At 42.3% G+C, this 23,844-nt stretch overlaps 1 protein-coding gene and 1 non-coding gene across 15 annotated transcripts in view; one reads left to right on the top strand and one right to left on the bottom strand.

Moving 5' to 3' along the window:
* Window positions 1-23,844, bottom strand: part of CLASP1 (cytoplasmic linker associated protein 1) — a 271,909-nt gene that overhangs the window by 156,649 nt on the left and 91,416 nt on the right. For all 14 annotated transcript variants that reach the window (XM_013060079.2, XM_013060078.2, XM_045066557.1 and 11 more), the window contains exons 3-7: window positions 21,485-21,563; window positions 19,665-19,768; window positions 18,387-18,478; window positions 16,435-16,510; window positions 8,276-8,373 (exon numbers count right to left, since the gene is read on the bottom strand). In XM_013060079.2, the coding sequence (XP_012915533.1) occupies window positions 8,276-8,373; window positions 16,435-16,510; window positions 18,387-18,478; window positions 19,665-19,768; window positions 21,485-21,563 (449 nt within the window). The remainder of the gene's footprint in view (window positions 1-8,275; window positions 8,374-16,434; window positions 16,511-18,386; window positions 18,479-19,664; window positions 19,769-21,484; window positions 21,564-23,844) is intronic.
* LOC123387970 lies at window positions 22,113-22,238 on the top strand. Its single transcript, XR_006602458.1, has one exon. It is a non-coding gene; the product is annotated as a U4atac minor spliceosomal RNA (small nuclear RNA).

Raw genomic sequence — 23,844 nt, 5'->3', positions numbered from 1 at the left:
AATACTTCCAAACAGATCAAGAAAATACTGCAATTATAAAAACTAACATGGAAGGAGCCCTTCAAAATGACAGAATAAGGACCCCTGAAAATCTGTTCCTCCAAAGAAGCAAATAAAACATTGGCAAAAATCCGTTAAAATCAAGTTTTTCAGGCTCTGAAAACAAAGACTTGCAACAATCCAAGGAGCATTCTTCAAGAAAAATGGCTAATCTTGGTAAGGACAACAAGCTTTTCACTGTTTTGCTATATCTTATTTCCATCTCCAACTCACTAGCTAAAGAATCAACAGCCCAAATCACGGCAGTTTGAAAACCAGCAGCCTTAAAGCCACTGGGAGGAGCTGAACAAGTGGGGAGCAGCATAAAAATCCCCATTCTAAGAGAACTGTAATTATTTTACCTCTCTGGCATATTCCAGAATCCCCATTCACAGTGTTTTACTTGACCTGATTCACAGCATGCTTAATGGTTGAGACTCTTTTCCCTGAAGCCATGACCAAAAAGAATCCACAGCAACTGTTTAACACGGCAGCTGCCTGAGATGATAAAACTGGAGCAAAGACACTGACCAAAAAACTTACAAAGAAAAATGGAGAAAGATATCTTCGCAGGAAACTTTGAAAAAATCTGACATATTCCTGGGAATCTGCAAGGCTACATATATGTGCAAGAAAGTTTGAGGAAACACCTAAGAAATCACTAAGGTCTCATGCCTGGCTGACCTTGAGGCTCTGCACAAGCAGCCAATAAAGGGGAAGGCAGCGATGTAAAAACTGCCTGCCAGAACACTGAAAACATTCCTCAACATACACAGACAACCCTTCACCAAAGGCTACAAGATTTACTGGTTACAGTCATTCAAGGAAATCTCTGTCTAATCATTAGCTGAACACTAAGTTAACCAGAGACTTCAGCAGCCACACACATAAAAAAATAAAGATAAAAATACAGACTGTATGCAATTAGTTCAGGAAAATCACTTAAACAAGGAACAACAAAAACAACAAACACCACCAACAACATGTGAAGAGAGAGTAAAAAGGATTTCCAAAGTTGTCACAACAGATTATTGTAAATGACCAGTTTCAACTAGTCAAGTATAAAAAAATTACACCTGTGAAAAACAAGAAAATATGGCCCATACAGGGAGAAAAAAAAAATTAGTCAATGGAAACTATCCTTAAAGGAAGCCCAGACACTGAACTGAATAGATGAATACTTGAAATCAACTATTATAAATGTGTTGAAAGAACTAAAGAAAATTACTTCTAAAGAATTAAAGGAAAATATAAGAACAATGTATCACCAAATAGAGAATATCAATGAAGAAACAGAAAAAAATAAGAATCATAGAGAAATTCTAAAAATGAAAAGTACAAAAACTGAAATAAGAAATTCACTAGAGGGGCACCTGTGTGGCTCAGCGGATTAAGCCACTGCCTTCGGCTCAGGTCATGATCTCAGGGTCCTGGGATCAAGGCCCGCATCCGGCTCTTTGCTCAGTGGGGAGACTGCTTCTCTCTCTCTCTCTCTGCCTGCCTCTCTGCCTACTTGTGATGTCTCTCTGTCAAAAATAAATAAATAAAATCTTTAAAAAGAAAAGAAGAAAGAAAGAAAGAAATTCACTAAATAGGGCATCTGGCTGGCTTGGTCAGTAGAGCAAGCAACTTTTGATCTCTGGGTTGTGGGTTCAAGCCCCATGTTGGTATAGAGATTACCCAAAGAAATAAAACCTTTTTAAAAATTTCACAAGACGGCTCAACAAATTTTTGCTGGGGGAAGAAAAAAGCTGCAAACTTGAAGATGAATCAATTGGCAATACCCTGAGAAACAAAAAAAGGACAGAGCCTAAGAGTTCATGTTCTTATAATACTAATGTACCAACATACATATAATGGGAATTACCAGAAGAGAGAAAAAAGGCAGAATACATGGTGAAATAATGGCCAAAAACTTCACACATTTTATATAAAATTTTAATCTACATGTTCAAGAAACGTCAAATGGGATAAACTTAAAGAAATCCTAACCTAGACAAAATAGAAACAAACTGTTGGAAGAAAAGACAAAGAGAAAATCTTGAACGCAACAATAAACAAGTCAGGAAGCAACAAATGTTGGCGGGGAGGCAGAGAAAGGGGAACCCTCCTACACTGTTGGTGGGAATGCAAGCTGAGGCAACCACTCTAAAAAACAGTATGGAGGTTCCTCAGAAAGTTGAAAATAGAGCTACCCTATGACCAGGAATCGCACTACTGGGCATTTACCCCAAAAAGACAAATGTGGTGATCCAAAGGGGTACCTGCACCCCAATGTTTATAGCAGCAATGTCCACAATAGCCAAACTATGGAAACAGCCCAGATGTCCACTGACAGATGAATGGATAAAGATGTGGTATGTGCATACACACATACACACACGCACGCACGCACGCACGCACGGTATATTACTAAGCCATCAGAAAGAATGAAATCTTACCATACATCAACATGGATGGAACTGAAAGGTATTATACTGAGCAAAATAAGTCAATCAGAGAAGGACAATTATCATATGATCTCACTCATGTGTGGCATATAAGAAACAGTGCAGAGGATCATAGAAGAAGGGAGGGAAAACGGGAAGAAATCAGAGAGGGAGACAAACCATGAGAGACTCTTAACTATGGGAAAGAAACTGAGGGATGCTGGAGGGAAGGTGGGTGGGAGATCAGGGTAAGTGGGCGATGGGCATTAAGGAGGGCACATAATGTAATGAGCACTGGGTCTTATATCCAACTGATGAATTAGTGAACACTACATCTGAAACTAATGATGTACTCTATGTTGGCTAATTGAATTTAAATTTAAAAAAAGAGAAAGCAACAAGAGAGAAGCCACTCATTGCATACAAAAAATCCTCAATGAGATAATTAATTTCTCACTTAAAAAAAAAAAAAGAAAAGAAAAGAAACAGTGGAGACCAGGTGGCACTGGGATAACATATTTGGACTTGAAATTTGAAATCTCAACCAAGTATACTTCAATAATTTGAAAATAAGCAAGCAAATACATACACACATAAAATAAAACCTAAAAAGCTCAACCAAGAATTCTACATCCAACAAAATTATCCTTCAAAAATGAAGCAGAGAGGGGCGTCTGGGTGGCTCAGCGGGTTTAAAGCCTCTGCCTTCGGTCCAGGTCATGATCCCAGGGTCCTGGGATCGAGCCCCACATCGGGCTCTCTGCTCAGTGCAGAGCCTGCTTCTCTCTCTCTCTCTCTCTCTCTCTCTCTGCCTGCCTCTCTGCCTACTTGTGTTCTCTGTCAAATAAATAAATAAAATCTTAAAAATAAAAAAATAATGAAGCAGAGAATCTTCTCTGGACCAAAGATATTTCAGTCTTTACATGAAATCATACCACCAAATATAATGAATTGCAGACTCTGAGTGGGGGAAAAATGAAGGAAAATTTAAGACATTTTTAGATAAATAAAAAATTAGACAAGCCCTTCAGTTTGAAATGAAAGAAGCCAATACATTAGCCCAAAACCACATGACTATAAAAACACCAGTAAAAGGAACTACAAAGGTAAAGATAAAATCTAGGTAAATACAATAATATAAATGTATGTTTTGTTTTTAACTTTTTTCATATCTTACATGACTTAAAAGTAAACTACATAAAGCAAGAAGTGTAAAACTGGGGTGCCTAGGTGGCTCAGTGGGTTAAGCCTCTGCCTTAGGCTAAGGTCATGACCCCAGTGTCCTGGGATTGAGCCTCACATCAGGCTCTCTGCTCAGCAGGGAGCCTGCTTCCCCCTTTCTCTGCCTGCCTCTGCCTACTTGTGATCTCTGTCAAATAAATAAATAAAATCTTTAGGAAATAAAAGTACAAAACTGTATGTGTTAGTGGGCTTAATATACAAAGATGTATAGATAAACATACAGAAAAAGAAACAAGGGGAGAAAACAGAACTATGTAAGAGTAAAGTTTTTAATACTGAAATTAATTAAGGATAATAATTCTAACTAGGCTTCCATAAATTATGATGGCAACTGAAATCCCCAAACACTAAGAAAATAAAACAAAACAATCCAAAACCCAAAATAACAACTGTTGGCACTGCTAGTGGGAATGCAAAACGGTGCAACAGCTGTGGAAAACATAATGGTGGTTCCTCAAAATACTAAACATAGCAGTGTATTTGATCCAGCAGCTCCACTTCTGAAATCTAACCACAAGAGCTGAATGCAAGTAATGTAAGAAAGATCTGTACAACCACTTTCACAGCAACATTATTCACAATAGCCAAAAAGTAGAAGCAAGTGTCAATCCACAGAGGAATGGAGAAACAAAATGTGAAATCTACACACAGTGGAATTTTATTCAGCAATACAAAGGAATGACTCATGGTATAATATGGTTGAACTTTGAAGGTATTGTGGTGAGTGAAAGAAGGCAGTCAAGAAAAAGTTACAGTTTGTGTGATTTCCATGAAATGTCCCAAAACAGGCAAATCCATAGAAATAAAAAGTAGACTAGTGGTTGTCAGGAACTAGGGAGAAGGAATAGAGAGCGACTGCTGATGGATACAGGGATTCTTTTCAAATGTTCTACTGATAGCAATGACTGCCACACAACTTTCTGAATATACTAGAAACAACTGAACTGTTCATTTTCAAGGAGATACGGTAAATTATAAAAATATGAAAATTATGGTATAGAAATATTTCAAGAAGGCTCTTACTTAAAAAACAGAAGTGGAATACTATAAAAAGGGACCATACAACTGGAACAAGAAAGGCAAATTTTTAAATCAAATACCCAATATTCAAGTGGTCATAGTATAACTATCATACTTGTAAATATAAGTTTTATATTTACATACTACCTATATTTATAAATACAGTAGCCATATTCCTAAGTACCTTACTCAGAAGACATGAGGTTCCAGAAGGAAAAGCCCTCCAAGTGTACCATGCAAATAGAGAAAAATGGTCTCTCAGACAAGACCCATCATCATTAAGTTTCAGACCAAGAAAATCAAAGTTATCTACATAGGATGAAGAAACAGAATGGCTTTAGAATTCTCCATGGAAACACTGAAAGCTGGAATGACTCAATGAGGCACTGGCTTTACCATTCTGAATGACAGGAGCCTGAGTGGCTCAATCAGTTAATAAGCATCTGATTTTAGCTCAGGGCATAATCTCAGGATCCTGGGAGCAAGCCCCGTGTTAGGCTCCCCTGTCTACTTGTCTACTTGTCCCTCTGCCCCTCCCCCTGTTCGTTTTCTCTCTCAATAAATGAGATCTTAAAAAAAAAAAATTACTTTAGCTACCAGAGAGACAATACTCAAACAACAACCAAATGCATGGCCCAGAGTGAAATTCCAGCTCCTCCCAAGTGAAGCAGATGAAAGGACAGGTCTCCCCCCAACTGTGAAAGGGAAAAAGGAGCTGCACCTCAAGGCACATTTTTTATCTTAATGCTTACGTCACTGAGCTGATATTATCAAGGCATTTTATTCATCACACATTTCCTAGAGATAGAATTAATCTTCTCAAACACAGCACTCACTCAGTGGACAAACTTTTAAGAGGGCAGCATTTTCATTTCAGGATGAAATGCATGTTTCAGAAAGCACCACGCATATCCCACACTATGTTATTAGTCCTATGGCATATCTTGCTAAGCTGAAAATCTGTGATGCTCACATAACAGCAAAACAGATATATATAAATGACTAACAAAAGTCTAGAATGTTCAAGTATTCCCATCAGCCACTTGGAGCCACAGACAGCAGACAGTGAATCTTCTAAACAACGGCAGAATTCTTCCAAGGTCTCATTCCATTCGCATGTGTCCCTGGCAAAATCAAACTAAAGGTGGCGGCCAGGGGCTCCAACCCTCACAGTGCTAGTTAAGTGTCTTGTAATAAATACGAAGAAACACGAAGTTTTGGCCTCTTTCGCCAGAGTAATGCCTCTGAAGCACCAACAGCCTCCCTCTCCAGGCACCATGTCTAACCAGAGTTTTACAGCCACAACTGAGAAGGATGTGGGCCCATTTCCTTAGGACCACCCTCTGCATGTGGTCTAAAAATTTTAGGAAGGATTTTAAGTCACATCAGGGATCAGGAGCCTCATTCCCATTCACAGAGGACCAAACTAACTCTTCTGCAGCTGTTCATTAAAAAAAAAAAAAAAAGAAGGGAGGGTGGTGGTATAAAAACCAATCACTGGGAGTCTGAATGAGAAGGTTCTAGCCCCTGGTCGGGTTGGCATGAACTGCCCCCTGGGGCCTGACCTCAACTGCCCTCTGTGTTGGGGTCCCCAAGTCCACACGCAGGTTTAATGACTGGCTGAGAGGACTCAGGGCTCGGGGCACATTCACACTCATGGCCATCACTATCATACTTAGGACACTCCCAAGAAACCAGCAAAGGGAGAAGGTACATGGGGAAAGGTTTGCAGGAAACCAGGCACAAGCTTCCCAGAGCCCGTCCTGGTGGAGTGGCATCACAGAAGACATGCTTATCCCCAGCAACAGGCTATGACAACGACAACGGTGTGCCGTGCTATCTTCCAGGGCTCTGCTGGGGCTGGTCATGCAGACACTCCCTGAAGTAGCACTTAGCAACATGCCAGACTACCCAAAGGAAAGTAGATGATCAGTGTAACACACACTGCCAGGGCACCGTGAGCCACTCTTGCCCACTCTTTGGGAATGGGAAGTCCCCCCAGATCAAAGCTTTCAGCCGCCAGCCCAGGGGCAGCATTGCAAGCCAGCCTCCCCTAAGGATAGCAGTTTCCTCTGAGCACTCATCTCTCCAGACCTCCGTGTCACCATGTCACCTCCCAGGAGTATGGGCTTGCTATAGAAGCCTTCAGAAAGAACACAGATGTCCCACTAGGTGAGATGGTCTGCTCATAGCCTGGAGCCACTGGGAGCTACCCAGCCTGGTGAAGCCCCCACCCCCAGCAGGAAAGGGCTTCACTGCTCATAGCCTGTCTTCCCAATGATGACACTGACATCATGAGTAAACAGCCCTCTCCCGCCAGTCCTGCCGTCCCTGCTCACCTGGGCCCTCCAATTTTCCCTAGGACACTATGTAGGGTTTTTGTCTTTAAGTTTGTCTTTCTCCTATGCATTCCCCCATATACTCAAAGACAAGAAATCTGAGGTTCATAAAACACAGGAACAAAATAAGTCTATTCTCACAGATTACCTGTTATAAAAAACATGAAAACAGTTTTATCCCCACCTAATAATCTTGCACATAGCTCAGGGGCCATCGTGAGAGCAACCCGGGAGACAGGACTCTCAACAACAGTGAGTAAAGCCCCAGCTGCCTGCTCACAGAACCCTTACTTTAGGGTAAAGGGCCTGCTTCCATCATAGGTAATTAAGAAACATCAAGATAGAGGACTCCAGTATATTTCAAAATCCCAACCCATATTTAGACTCCCAATATTCTGTAAACTCTTGTGAAATGGGGGTAGAGAAAATTAAAAGGGGAGTCAAAAGAACAGGGCTACCCTCTGAGCTCTGACTCTTACTGTGTGCTCTCCCAAGTCACTTCATGGGTCCTTCTACCTCCCGGACACAGTGATGGGCTCAGACAAGCTGCTCCAGAAGCCCAGGCCACGTGTAGCTCCCCAGGACTAGCATATTACTCTCTCCCTTAAAGGAATGGGGCAGAGCACAAAGGGTCTAAGATTCCCCCACCAAGGTTAAAATTATAAATATCCAGTTTTCATTATTTTTTTAAAACGCTGACTACAACAGAGACATCCGTGAACTCACTTGGTCTTGGATCTGATGAGATGCGGATGCCCTTGCACTGGCTCTATGAATTGAGACTGGCAGAAAATTACTTTTTCAAAGATGCTTTCCAGAATTATTACTTCTTTATTTCTATCCAGGCTCATTCTGGAAAGGCTTCATTAATTCAAACAAATATATTTAAAGCACCTACTGCACTTGGTACTTGCTGCAAACAAGATATAACTACACAAGCCAAAAAATGCTCAAATTGTTCAATACCTTTCCATTTTAAACACGCTTCTAGAATCAATACATGGCATGAGATGCGGCTAGATGTCTGGGTGACAGTCCTCCTTTTGAGTAAGTGGAATGGGCCTGAATAAGGCCTCCAACCACCAATCCTCTGACCACAGATTCTTTGAATATAATCACCACTGTAAATTAAGTAATGCAAACCAGGCGGTTAACGGAAGAAAGAAGATGAGAAGAGCAGAAGGAAGGAAGACAGTCTGAACTCACCGGGACTGCGGCAATCCTTTCTTACTGAGGTCTGCCCTCACACGTTCTCCCACGTGTCTGTAAATCTCCACTAAGCTGTTTATTGCTGCGTCTCGAACCTAGATGTAAAAGAAGAGATCTTACAGCTGCTCTGTGTCAGTCCACAGCGCTTCCTGCTGGGGCACAACAGGCTGTACGCCACCCCAAGTTTATCACCAATCTGCCAGTGCAACTGTGATACAATCCCTTATAGATGTTTGACTAGACAAAGCCATGATGCTGGTACAATTCCAAAGGGGAAATTCAAGCCCCTCCCTGTACATGTGTTAAAGTCCACATCCCTTAGTGCTTTCAATTTTTTCAGAGGATGTCAGGAATCCAGAATTTTCAGATCACTTTCCCAAAACAGAAAATACTACAAATAAATGAATTATATACTAAAAACAAAACTCCATGTAAAAAGCTTTCTAGATTGAACTCAATAAAATACTTAGAGAGCAAAAAAATAGGTAGTAAAAGCCATTATACATAGAGCCCTGTATTCAAGAAGCTAATGGTCCTAAAAGGGGCTTGGTGGAGGGGAGGGAGGGGAGTGGTAGTCCACAAATTCTTCATTTAATACAGAGCAGGATATAATATAGATCATACAGAAGTGCAAAGAACTCACACAGTTTAGAGAAGGGAGCAAATATACTAGATGATAGCAAGAAACATTCTCTGAAAGAGGAAGGAACCACTTAAAATGTGCTTAAGGGACAGCATTTTACCAAATAAAGATGGAATGAGACAGGTTCCAAACAAGGTACAGCCTGTGCGCAAAGGCATGAAAGCAGAGACACATGGCATGTGCTTCAGGAAGAGCGAGTAAGTAGTCGGAAAAACACAAATACGAACTAAGATAAGAAAGCAGCAAAAAAAAAGGCTTAAGAAACAGAACAGATTTAAAACAAACAAAAACAGGGAAATCTGAATACGGACTGTACATCAAATGTTACCATTTTTAGCAATATTGAATTTCTTAGATATGAAAATAACATGTAATTCTATAAGAAAATATCCTTGTTATTGAGAGATATAAACAGATGTATCTCAGAGCAAAAACATCAGGTCAGAGCAAAAATATCATGGTTCAGGGAGAAAAAAAAAGTGCGTTTCTATGTGTGGGTATGTGTATACATACAGGGAGAAAGAAAACAAATGTGACAAAAATGTTAACTGGTAAATACAGGTATTACTATTAGTCCTAGTATTTTTCCACAGGTTTAAAAGTTTGCCAATAAACACACAGTGGGGTGAGGGGGGACAACTTTCCAGTATACCCTGGAACCAAGGCCAGCCTGTGAAGGTTGGGGAGGAGGGGGAAAGGGTACTTACTTCAGTAGACAAAGAGAGGGGAGCAACATGCGTTTGTGTTTGGTCTCAAGCAATGACATCAAAATAACAGAGAATAAAAGGCAGAGGAAGGAAGTAGGGACACAATTTACAATTCTCAATACCGCCGGCTACTCCTGATTTAACAGTATTACAGGTTATACAACAGTTAACTTCACAGACCATTTTTCCCCGATGGTGGAAAAGGGCAAATGTTATGGTACAGACTGTTTGCATTCCCACCCCCAATATGTATATTGAAGTCCTAATCCCCCAGCACGACTGTACTTAGAGATAGGACCTATAAGCACATAACTGAGGTTAAACAAAGTCATAAGAATAGGGCCCTGACCCAACAGGTTTGGTGTCCTTCAACAAAAGACACCCACAAGCTGGCTCCATTCTCCACACGGGCACAGAGAAGTTATGCGAGCACACAGGGAGGGAGCAGTCTGCAGACCAGGAAGAGACCCTTCCCCCCACGTCCAGAACCAGACAATGCTGGCACCCTGATCCCAAACTACCAGGCTTCAGAACTGTGAGAAATGTATTTCTGTTCAAGCCACTGGTCTATAGAATTTTGCTATGGTGGCCCAAGCCAACTAATAGATTATCAGTTTACTTGGGAAAAGAAAGACCTTCTGAATTTAGGCACCATTTTTATACAGAAACATGGATTTACTATACAAGCTGTTAATGCCACTGTCTCCTGAAAATGACTCAGCCTGCTTTCTAATGAATGATACCTGCTCAGAGCCCATCACCTGAATGAGCAAGCAACATCCTGTCCTACTCAGAAAGTCTGGACCATCATCAGTTTAAGAGATTTAGTGGGAAAATGACCAGCCTTAGAATCAAAGCACAGCTGAGTACCTCCTTGGCCCTTTAGAAACTGTGTAATCCCAGATCCAATATATAAACTATTTTAGTCTCCACTTTCTCCTCTGTGAGCTGAGGGCTGCTTGGAGGGCTAGAAAAAAAACAACAAATTCATTCCACAAGTATCTAAGTGACTAGTAGATGCCAAACTAAAGTGCCTCAATGGCCCAGGCGGGAACCTGGTAACTGGTATACAGTGACAAATGACTCTGGCAGAGGACCCTGCTGGCAGAGAGAAGAGGGAAAATGGAGGGGGTCGGGCAAACAGGCCACCATCACCCAGCCTGGGAGCAATGTAGGTATGGTTTGGCCATATGTAATCTTTCAAGAGAAATCAGGAATACGAATCTTTCAAATATAAGAACACCAAAACTCTTTTTTTTTTTTCTATTTGAATTTTTAAAGAACTTTATTCAGAATAGCCCAAACTAAAAACAACCCAAGTGTTCATTAAATAGTTAATGGAGTAACACATTGTGGCATATTCACACAACAAAATACTACTCAATAGTAAAAGAATATGAACATAAGGGAATAATCTCTTATATATACAACATTGCAAATTAATTTTAAAGCATTATGCTAAGTAAAAGAAGCCAGGTACAAACACCAGATGTTATATGATTCCATAAACTACAGTGTAATGTGTAAAGAAAAGCAATTATCTAAGGTCACTGAAGACTGAGCAAAGCAGACATATGTCACAGGTAAGTCAACACTTGCTAGAAGAGAAAAATCCTAGGTAAGCTTCCTAGTTTCACCACTCAGAGCCTGAGGACAGACAGCACCAATATTAGTGCAATGTTGTGCAACTACAATATGGATGTGATAAAACTTTTTTAATAGACTGATGAACCAAGAAGAGCAGAGTCTGGGACAACTACACAGCTGAAAAATTAAGAGGGTTCAGAGTAGAGTGAGGGCAGGATTTCTAAAAAGAGAGATAAGGTAGAAACATCACATTATGCCTAAATATTTGGCGAACTTGCCATGCATCACATGGAAAAAAAATGTAGTTTGAGTTCTGTCAAACTGCACACTCAAAAACAACAACAACAACATTCTTTGAAAGTATATTAACCTAATCCAGAATCTCTACAATATATAATTCATACCCAGAACACAAATCCAAATTACACAAATTCCAATGAAATGGAAAAATGCCACACTCAAAGAAAAAAACAATCAGCAAAGACAAAAGTAGAGATGGATCAAGATGTTGGCATCAGAACAGATTTTAAACAAGCTACTATAATTATCTTCATGGATATGGAAATACATTGATGATGAATAAAAAGACAAATCTCAGCAAAGGAATAGAAGCTATAAGAATAAAAAAGAAATTAAAAAGTGGAAAATACAATCTGAAATAAAAATTTCACCTGACAGGATTAACAACATATCGAGGATAAAGTAAATAAACTTTAAGACAGATAAATAATAAATTAGATAAGAGAGAATTAAATGCAAAAAATGAACAGACTCAGAAAAGGTGCAACAATTGAAGATGGCCTAACATATATGCAGTGATTGTACCAGGAGAGGAAAAAAAAACAAAGGGACAGAATAAATGGATTAAAAAATGTGGCTTGTTTCTCAAATTTGGTAAAAAAACATAAATGTACAAATTCAAGCTCATTAGAACATAAGCATAGTAAGTGCAAGGAAAATAACATCTACACACATACAGTCAAATGTATGCTTCATTTGAGAGTTTTGAAAGCAGCCATAGAAAAACAACATATTAAACAACATACAGAAGAACAAAATTTACTTGAGATCAGTCAAGGTAACTCTTCAATCTCCACAATGTAATGCAGAGATGTCAGAAATAGTAGAAATCTTGTAGATGTTTACTGAAGAGATAAGACATTTATTGAGATGTCCAAATGAGGCTATTAATTACTTCAGTTGGTGTAGGTAGTGGGAAAATCACAATATTTGGGGGTAGAAGAGCTCAGTTAAGGTTCACATTGACCATCAAGTAGCTGAGATTCTGAACAAGTTCCTTAGACTCTCTAACTCTCTAAGTCTAATCTGCTTATCTTTAAAATTGAAATAATTGCTCCACAAGGTCCTTGTGAAGATGACCTAAGACAATCCACATGAAGAGGTGCCTGGGTGGCTCACTCTGTTAAAGTGGCTGCATTCAGCTCAGGTGGGATTTCAGGGTCCTGGGACCAAGCCCAGAATTTGGATCCCTGCTCAGTGGGGAGTTGACTTGTCCCTCTCCCTCTGCCCCTACCCCTGCTCCATCCCACTTGTGTGCCCACACTCTCTCCCTCTCTTTCCCTCTCAAATAAACAAATGAAATCTTGAAAAAAAAGTTGATCCATGTGAAAATGTCTGTTTTTAACATATACAAATTATAATATTTATGATATTTAGTTGAATCCAAATGATGTTTCATGTTTGAGTATTTCTTACAAAGATACACTGTTTAATTTCTGCAGAAAGGCCATAATTTTGGTACCATTTTCCTGTATCAGTGGTTTATGGACTAAAAATAATTGTCCAATATAAAGGCAAATTACCTGTTGACATCTGCAAAATGACTTAAATCTTTAAAATCTTGTCCATATGTCCTCTCACTTCCCAGCATGGTGACAGAATTTTTTTTTTAATATAATTTTTTATAAACATGTATTTTTATCCCCAGTGGTACAGGTCTGTGAATCACCAGGTTTACACACTTCACAGCACTCACCAAAGCACATACCCTCCCCAATGTCCATAATACCACCCCCTTCTCCCAAACCCCCTCCCCCCAGCAACCCTCAGTTTGTTTTGTGAGATTAAGAGTCACTTATGGTTTGTCTCCCTCCCAATCCCATCTTCCTTCATTTATTCTTCTCGTACCCACTTAAGCCCCCATGTTGCAACACCACTTCCTCATATCAGGGAGATCATATGATAGTTGTCTTTCTCCGCCTGACTTATTTCGCTAAGCATGATACGCTCTAGTTCCATCCATGTTGTCGCAAATGGCAAGATTTCATTTCTTTTGATGGCTGCATAGTATTCCATTGTGTATATATACCACATCTTCTTGATCCATTTATCTGTTGATGGACATCTAGGTTCTTTCCATAGTTTGGCTATTGTGGACATTGCTGCTATAAACATTCGAGTACACGTGCCCCTTTGGATCACTACGTTTGTATCTTTAGGGTAAATACCCAATAGTGCAATTGCTGGGTCATAGGGCAGTTCTATTTTCAACATTTTGAGGAACCTCCATGCTGTTTTCCAGAGAGGTTGCACCAGCTTGCATTCCCACCAACAGTGTAGGAGGGTTCCCCTTTCTCCGCATCCTCGCCAGCATCTGTCATTTCCTGACTTGTTGATTTTAGCCATTCTGACTGGTGTGAGGTGATATCGCATTGTGGTTTTGATTTGTATTTCCCTGATGCCGAGTGATATGGAGCACTTTTTCATGTGTCTGTTGGCCATCTGGACGTCTTCTTTGCAGAAATGTCTGTTCATGTCCTCTGCCCATTTCTTGATTGGATTATTTGTTCTTTGGGTGTTGAGTTTGCTAAGCTCTTTACAGATTCTGGACACTAGTCCTTTATCTGATATGTCGTTTGCAAATATCTTCTCCCATTCTGTCAGTTGTCTTTTGATTTAGAACACCAAAACTCTTAAACATAAAGTTAAAATGCTGTGCAGACGCACGCGCCCACACATGACGCTGCGATCGGGTTTCAGGCCAGCAGTGTGGAACCTATGTATTGCATGTATAAAACACTCCGCATGCGACTAGTGGAAGGAGTATATCTACATCTTCTGAACCAATCTCCTTAGCCTTCAAAATCATCATTCCTCAGGCTCCAAAGCTATCGGGTCAGACAGCATTTGAGGGTCTAGAGCACCCTCGATTCAGGAAATAGGGCAGAACACATTTTCTTCATTTTCTTCGGTCTACAAGTACTACACTCCAACTGCCAAGGGACGTTCTGTAAAAGCAGCTCACTCAGGCTGAAGGCAGCACGGCGGCGCTCACTAACACAGCCACGCGGGCCCTACACTGCTTCCGCCCACCCACGGCTCAGCATTAAAAAGGTACCCCAACATTTCAGGCCACTGGGAGTACACAAGAGCCCCAGTACATTAAACGCTACCTGGTGGGCCCAAGTTGAATGCTCTACAGATCTGTGGCCTCCGCGAAGGACAGCTGTTAACTAGGATATAGAGGAGGCTAGCCACCTGCTGGGGCGCACAGCAGGAAAGATTAAAGGAAAGGCAAGAGCACAGGCACGTGCAACATATACACACAGCCCAAGAGGAGGAATGATTCCGTGCATTAGCAGCAGAGAAGCAGGTGGTACTTTCCTGGCTGGAGGGCTCTGGGAGACGTGGACTGCGTGTGTCAGTTTGTGTGTGTATACGGGTGCAAATAAACCTTCCTAAGGCAGGTGGGGTTCGATGGATGACCATCTGAGTGCACAGTCTGGGGTACTCCGGCTCTGTCCGCAACAGACTGCCCAAGGGTGCCCACCGAGCACCCACCTCACTGCATGCCAATGCTCAGGGTCCCAGGGGCCCACCGCGTGGAGTCACATCACCCAAGTGGCCCGTGACAGCACCTGAGTTAGGAACAAGAACTTCATTCAGCTAGCCAGGCTGGCTTTCCCGTTGGACTTAAGGATACCATGTGATAGCAGCAATCACCTAATGTGTAACCTCAATAAGGGATTTTTTTTCTTCCACAGAAAACAAAAATGGAAACAAGACCAAAAAGGGAGAAAAGCAAAACAACCCACTTGGTAACTTAGAATTTTTTTTAAAAATTGTTTCTTTTTAAATTAACATTGAAACATAAAAGCGTGATTCAGTAAATTGAAACATCTCAAAATTCTACTTCCCCCTGTATCCTATACTTTCAATGAAGGCTGGGTAAAGGAGTGGATGGCAAGAGGAAAGCAAATGAGATCAAAAGAGACCCGGAGAACCCACAGACAGTGCACAGAGGGGCTGGGGACGGGAAAAGCAGCAGCAGGGATAAGAAAGGGCAAAGCCGAGGAAGAAGGAAGGACAAGAGCCAGAGGGGCCCAGAGCCACAGGGACCCGGGAGCCAGGGAGCCGGAGAAGGTGGAAGCAAGCTAGCACAACCTCTGTGGGGACATGTCAGCCATGATCAGTCAGGGTTTAAAATGAGATGCCTGCATACCACGTGTGTTTCTTTGGTAAGTTACTGTTCCAATTTTTGGCCCCTTTATCTAATGAGGTATTTTTCTTATGAGTTCATATGAGCTAATTATCATAATAAAAATGGCCCTCAGTGATAAACAGAACTGAACCCGTGGGAGAACCGGCACTTCTAAGGCCCAAGCTTGGAAAGTTCTGTGACCTGCCTGGTGACTGCCCACGAATTACCGACTCTTCTACGCTTACATTAAGGGAGTGGTGCTTCGGTGTTTGGTCTCTGGATCTACCTAAGATCTACATAAAATACCATCCGTGCCTCATTAGGATTCAAGGAATTTCATACACCGTCGTATTATACAGCACCCGAACAAAATAGGGGAAGTCTCCATCCCCTCAGAACAGGTCCCTTAGGCCCCTTCCAATCAATCCCCGGACCCCAAGAGGCAAAGCCTGACTGACTGTAATCGGCATTGATTACTTTTCCCCAAGGCTACCCCTTTTGGCTGGAGAGTGAGTGACTAGAGGGACGGTATCTCAGAGGCTGGTCTGGGTGATATCACTTTAAAGGATAACAAGGCCTCAGCCATATAGAGAACAGGGTGGCGTGACCACCATATTCACCAGTGCTAAAGGGCATTAGTGTTCATTACTTGGAACAATTATCTGAGCACTATAAACAGGAATAGAGTCCCACCCACCTATTAGATACACACAGAACACCAGAATGCATCTTAAGGGTCTATAACCAATATTCTTCTTTCTCACTAAAATATACTCACCTGGCTGTTTGGATCTCCAAGTAAATTACATATATGTGGCACAATCTTGCTTAGTGTTAAAGTATGTGCTCCAGAGCTGAAAACAAAAGGAGTGATTTACTGTTGGTGAGAACAAAGGAAAAGAAATGCCCCCACACACACACCTCCAGGGCCTTCTCGCCCCCTCACACCTCCGCTCCCCTTCCTTCCCATCTTTTGCCCACCAAGTTCCCAAATAAGCATGCCACAAAGGCCCCACCCACTGGCACAGAGTTCAAAATCTTTCATGCTGCTCGCTGACCATGCTTTCTCCCTGGCACTCGGGGCTCTCTCCATTCTGGCTCCCAACCTGCGATGCCAAGCCAGGGCTCCAGCCTTTCCTGCGGCCCTGCCTGCCTCACACATGGCTGCCCCTGCATCATTATTCTGTCACACAGCAGTTCCTATTTTGCCCAGCTCAGTGTTATCAACTAAACGGCAAGTCCCGTGAGGGTCCTCCTCACTTAACTCTCCACCTGAGCATAGATGAGGCTCAGTGGGAAGACCCTGACAGCGGCCACAGAGGGTTCCAGCAAAACCTTGCCCTGCGGGACAGCAGGAAGTCACCGACCACTTTCACCATCATAAATGCCAGCACAAATAGCCCTTGTGAATGCCATTCTCTCTGTTAATCTGATGACTTCTTAGGATACATTCTCAGAAGTGAAACCACTGTGATCAAAACTAGAACATTTTTAAGATACAAACCTGGGGAAATTTAATGGTACTAAAAAGGCTAACATACCGAGCGGAACAATTTATAAGGTGACATAAATATTATCCTAGTTCTGTCTTTGAAGTAATATAACTTTACAGGTTGAACTAAAAACACACAACAAGTTAACCATGATTGTGTGAAGGTGGTAGAAATATCCCAGATCGTTATTTCTTCCAGATGTAAATTTTCTGACATATACAGTATCACTTTTATAATCAGAAAAAGTGACTTGTAATTTTTCTATTTTAAAAACTCCTCTCTCGGGGGCCTGGGTAGCTTGGTGGGTTAAGCCTCTGCCTTCGGCTTGGGTCATGACCAAATGTAGACCACAAAGAGATACCACTACATACCCATCAAAATGACTAAAAGGAAAAAAAGAAAAGAACACTCAGTGCTAACAAGAATCTGAAAAAACGGAATTATTCATATACTGCTGGTGGGAATGTAAAACAGTACAGACAACTCTGGAAAACAGTTCAGTAGTTTCGTTAAAATTAAAGCTACCAGAGGACCCCACAGCGGCACTCTTGAGCACCAACCCAAGAGAAATGCAAGCTTATGCTGCTGCAGGAACACATAGGTACGCGTTCGCAGCAGCTCTGCTTGTAGCAGCCAGAAACGAGAAACTATTTGAACATCCTGCAACAGATGAATGGAGACTCAAAGGTTTGTACCACGGAATTCTCCTCGGCGGTAAGAAGACATCAAATACCGTTCAGGCAATGCCCACATGTACAACCCCAAAGAAATTACGCTGAATGAAAGAAGTTAATCTCAGAAGCTCACATTCTGTTTGATTCCATTTACATAACATTCTTAAAATAAAACCACAGCGCAGATCAGTGGCCGCGGGGCAGGGTGTGGCATGAGGGACGCTGGTATGCTGCATAGGTCTGTACCTCACGGTGTGTGTTGGGGGGGGGGGTCCCTGGAGTGACACACAGGACAGGATAGGACAGAACTGCACACCCAATGCATGTGTGTCACCAGAGGAAACCGTGTCAGCCATGGGCATTGCCTCAGTATTGCTCTCCTGGCGCTATCAGTGCATGGTACACATGTAAAATGGAAAGAGTAAAGGACCATGGGGGAAGGGTGCAAGGCACTTCCCCAGACATTTCTCTGCAGTTTCCAGAAATCCATCGTCACTTTGAAACACAAAGTCACAAATAAAAACGCTCGGCCAAGGAAATCCCCCGGCCCCGCCTGGACTTACGCATTGAGTGTGGCAACAAGGCAGAGGCACGTGCCTTCCCGAGTCCGGAAATTCTTGTGCTTGAAGCCTCCCAGCATTCGGTCCCACACATACTGTAGGGGACAAAGGACAGTGAGAAGAGGAGGAGCCTTTCACTTAACACACGGACGACTGAAGAGGGACCTCTCTACAGGTGCCAGGTCAGCCCCAGCCACAACCAATCCATTTCATCCCCTCAAGGGCATACTGAAAAATGGTAACTTGTATTTCTGTATCAAGTTAGAGTTTTTCCAAACACATTCCTTTATATAATTGCATTTAGTAATGTCAACAGTTCCAAAAGAAAGGTGTAACCATTCCCATTTCATGGGTGAGGAAAGTAAGAAAAAGCAAGGCTTGGGTCATCTGCCAGAGAGCACACAGTGCTACTGCTCTTCTGGTCTGGACAGCTGTCCCCGCCTTAGCAACAAGTCACACATGTGCTCATCTTTGAAGACGTTCTGGGTTTTACCTTCCCTGGATGGCTTTTCCTAATCTCTCTGCCATCCTACCCACCTATACATTAAAGAGCAAGAGCCTGGAAGGCAGGGCTGTGTCCCTCTGTCCATCTATCTGCCAGCAGCCCCAGCTCACTAGCAGATAGGAGTGAGGGCTCTAGCCAGCCTCCTGACTCCCCAGATACCACAACCACCTCTTCTCAGAAAAACTGAGACAGTTACACAAATGAGCCCAAGAGTCTAATGGATTCAACCAAGCACTCGATACCCATGATAAGCCCACTATTTTAGTCAACGTATACCCTTTGCTATTTATTACTTTTTAAAACATCCTCTATGGGGGTGGGAGGGTTGGACAGTGACAGATAAAATGTTATGAAAATTTTCATGTGAAACACATCAGCTTAAAAGAAATTAAACCTTGGGACATCTGAGTGGCTCAGTCAGTGAAAGCATCCTACTCTTGATTTTGATCTAGGTCATGAGATCAAGCCCCAAGATGGGCTCCATGCTGGGCATAGAGCTGCTTAAGATTCTCTCTCTCTGTGTGTCCCTCTGCCCCTCCCACACGCACATTCTCTCTCTCTCTAAAATAAAAAGTATATAAATAAAGAGGTAAGTAAATTTTAAAAGTAAATAAAAAATAAAAGAAATTAAATCTATTTTTAAGATTTAATTAAATCTCTCCCTGCCAGAGAAAGAGCATGCATGTGCTAGGAGAGGGGTTTGCAAACAGAGAGGGAGAAAGAGAATCTCAAGCAGACCCCCCCCCCCCACCGAGCAGAGCACCTCCCCCAACTACCTGGGGATTAGCAGCTTGATCCATGATCTTCAGCAGCAGAGTCTGGTCTTGCTCTCGCACGGAGTCTTTAGCGTCTCCCAGTCTGTCTATTAAACTTGGCAGCACTGAAAAATCGAAACGCAAATTAATCAAACCAAAGCCAATTTTGGAGAGTCTGCAGTTACCAAGTGGGCATTTCAATTACTGGGAAGACAAAATGCTGGCCTAAATGTGGTACACCATCCTAGAACCACCAATCCTCACAATTCTACTCTTCCCACTAAAACCTTTTCAAGCTACTATAAGAATGTGCAAAACCAGGAGCCTGGGTGGCTCAGTGGGTTAAGCCTCTGCCTTCGGCTCAGGTCATGATCTCAGGGTCCTGGGATCGAGCCCCGCATTAGGCTCTCTGCTCAGTGGGGAGCCTGCTACCCACCCCTGCCTCTCTGCCTACTTGTGATGTGTGTGTATGTGTGTCAAATAAATAAATAAAATCTCTAAAAGAAAAAAAGATTAAAAAAAAGAAGAAGAAGAAGAATGTGCAAAACCCTTTGCATGGACACAGCACTTTTCTTCCTTAACCGACCTTCCTCCAGCTAGCTCCTCGCACGTTTAAAGCTGGTGAAATATTAAGAAGGATGTCAGTGGAAGACCCTGGCAGGATGGAGTCAACACATAAGGAAGTTTAGGTAAGAGAGGGCTCCAGCACATTCACTGGGGATAGAAGGAGCAGGCACTTACAACTCAGCCTCTCGTCTACACTGTGCGTCTGTCCTTTCACTGAGTATATATACACACATGCATATTACACTCCAGCTGTGGCTATCAGCTAGTGCTCCAAGGGCATTTACCTACCAGAAGTCAGTTTACTTAGCTGCTTCTAAGAGTCTATAAACCTTTCTTTTACAAGAGATCTCCCGGAAAAACTCAGTTAACTTATGAGGAAAATGAAATGTTATTAAAATATCAAATATCTCAAAGTAAGGGAGGTTTAATGCCAGTTAATGACATTTAATGTTAATGACACTTAATGCCAGAATAGGAAAAGAGTTCTTAACCTTATCTGAAAAGGCATATTGACCAGGAAGTTAACAGAAAATAACAAATACACACATAGCAACCAAAACTGAGAAGTTCTGTAAGGAAATCCTTGTACAAACAGAGCTGCTTGGTGCTTATATTGTCATTATGAAATTCCAGAGGTCAAGAATTTAGAAATGACTAAATCATCTCTTAAATGATGAAACGTGCTTATTTTTTATTTCATTTTGCTGACATAAAGAGCGATCATTTAAGGTGCACTTGTAACAACATTTATGATCTAAATGGAAACAGTTAACACCTAGGATATGATCTGGAAAAAACACAGCCACATCAGATTTGCAGACCTTCTCAAGACGGGAAAGCAATGCTTCTCAACCGGGGCAAATACAATTCTGTCTGCACTAAAATGTGATAGTTGATCTGTACAAAGAATCTGTGTAAAAATAAAAGAATTAGCAGTAATGCCCTGCATTAGAACACAAAAGCTGGAAGAAGCCAGCAGAAAGGTATGGTAAAAACAAAAAGCATGAAGATGCCAGCAGATGTGGTGAGGTGGCTGGATCTGGGGTGACCCCAGGAGGGTCAGTCCTCCAAGCAGTGGTGCACCCCAGCAAGCAGGAGACTGAAGGAGGCCTCAAGGGCTGCTGGGAGGGTGGGAGGACTAAAGCGGAAGAGTGGGTGCGGTGGGGGGTGGGGGCTGGGTGCGGCTACGTGGAGGCTCTGGGGACACAGAGCGAAGGCTGGGGGCTGGACGGTGTAGAATGTGGGGCCCCGCTCCACACCTACCCACAGCTCACCTGTGCCAATCTGTGCCTTGAACCGGTCCTGCAGCCGGGTGACCAGTGCGGACAGGATGTCCATGCCGAGAAGAACCACCTGCAAGGGGAAACACCGGGAACCCATTAGCCGCTGGCCTCGGAGCCCACGCTCTGGCCCACCAGCTCCCAGGACGCTCCCCCATTCCTGGTGCAGTCCGATAGCCCGGAGAGCGCAAGCCGACTAGCAGAGTAAACGGGTTGTCAAGAGGACCGCTCTGATACACAAAGCGCTGTTCACAGCTTGAACACAAAACGTAAGGTGGTACGAAAGGAAATAAAAAACAGCCAGAGCGGGGGTACACCCAAGACGCCAGCCGACCAGCGTGGAAGCCTGAGCCGCGGTCCCGCCCCCTACCGGCCCCGCCCCGGCGAGTACTGCGTATGCAAATTACTCGCAGCTGGCGCGTAGCCTTCTGGGTAAAACCAAGCAGCCTGTTCGCGACCTTCAGAGCCTCAGAAAACAAGAAGCTGCTGATTTGCTTCGGCAGCTGTACTTAACACAGGTACACTAGCTACCAGGCGGCTAGGCCGGGCGTTTCGGATTAGTCACCCCAACGCTACCCGGTATTGGCGCTTCCTGCTTGCAGCGCACGCCCAAACCTCGCCAACCATCCTTTTCTTGGGGTTGTGTTACTGTCCAATGAACGTCTAGTGAGGGCAGTACTGCTAACGCCTGAACAACACACCCGCATCAACTAGAGCTTTGCTTTATCTTGGTGCAATTTTTGGAAAAACAAAAACCCTTTTTCCCCAGACTTTGAAGTACTAAGGAGAGCTTATTGTTTACATAGAGGGAGTGTATTACCACGCTAAAACGCTAGGAAGCGCTCTAGTTTACACTTTAAACTCAACATCGCTAATCTACTTACACACTTGGATCTCTTCTCAAAACTTCTACTCGGTACAACAGTTATATTTCTCTTTCATCCCTGTTTATCCAGGAAAGTAGACTCATCTATTTAACTACTTCTATTAAGAGTTAATTTCAATACAAGTTATATTTCTCCTTCATCCCTGTTTATCCAGGAAAGTTTACTCATCTACTTAACGAATTCTAAGAACTCCCCAAAAATAAGTGGAGAAAAGGAAGCCTGCTTCATAAAACAGCTTTTGCACTTCACTAGGGGATTAGCAGACTTACTGAGATAGGTTTAAAAAAGTATGCAGCCACCTTAAAAATGACAACCCTCCCTACAAACCCTTTCTCAGTAGGAAGCCGTTTTGCTTTGTGCAACTTTCCTTAGAACATGGTTCAAAACTAAATGAAGTAGCCCAGTAACTTACAGAACCAATAAATGAACAAGACTGAAGCAATGATAACCCTAACATCAAGCGCTGTCATTATTTCCTTTCATCTGTCTGCCACTGCAGCTTGTAAATGCAAAGACTGCAGGCTTTTTTCTATTCAGCTTGGAATCCACTACCTCGAAACTGCCCGGTCACAACCTCAACTGTCCTTGCAAGGACTGGCTCCTTGAAGATATCAAAGGAAGTAATTCTTACAATTCTTTATAAAGAGAACATTAGTTGGTAGTTTTTAATATGTAGTGGTATAAAACATTTAAAAATAGTGGCTTTACTTATCAGCTAAAGAGGATTTAGGTATCATACACTGATTTCCTCCGAAGAGTACAGTACAGAAGTAAAGGGGAATATTTTAACAGTGGAGAAACCTGAAAAACACCACCTCAACCAGACAATCGGGGTCAATATCAACAGTCACAATTCATGTTGAACAGCACTTGCTGTTGTGTGATTAAAAGGACATCTCTGATGTTCTCCTCCAAACCCTTAAGCCCAATTTAATAATGAGTAAAACATCAAACTCCCATAGACGGACATCCTACAAAATAACCCGACCAGCACTGCCAAGGTCATCTAAAACATGGAAGTCCAAGAAACTATGCATAACTTAGAGGTGTCTGGAGACACATGATGACTAAATGTGATGTGGTGTTCTGGGTGGGATCCTGGAACAGATAAAAGCCAGTAGGAAAAAAGTGAGGAACTCTGAATGAACTTTGTTAGGACTTGAGTTAATAATGATGCATCAGTATTGGTTTATAATTGTAACTATAACATACTAATGTTAGATGTTACTATAGAGACTGGGTGTGGTGTACATGGACACTCTCTACACCACCCTCATTTTTCTGTAGATCCAAAACTGTCCTAAACATTAAATCTTGTATTTTAAAAAGAGAAGCCCATCACTTAATTGGAACTGGCTGTTCCCTGATGAAATCCTAAGCATGAGTGTGGCTACATTGCTGGTTGGAGGTTGGAGTTCATTACAGTAATAGTGAGAATGCTGCCTTCAAGGGCTCACCACATCCCTT

Source organism: Mustela putorius, unplaced genomic scaffold, assembly GCF_011764305.1.
Source record: "Mustela putorius furo isolate JIRA1106 unplaced genomic scaffold, ASM1176430v1.1 tig00003867_pilon_pilon_pilon, whole genome shotgun sequence".
Lineage (NCBI taxonomy): Eukaryota > Metazoa > Chordata > Mammalia > Carnivora > Mustelidae > Mustela > Mustela putorius.
This window is presented reverse-complemented; position numbering and strand designations above follow the sequence as displayed.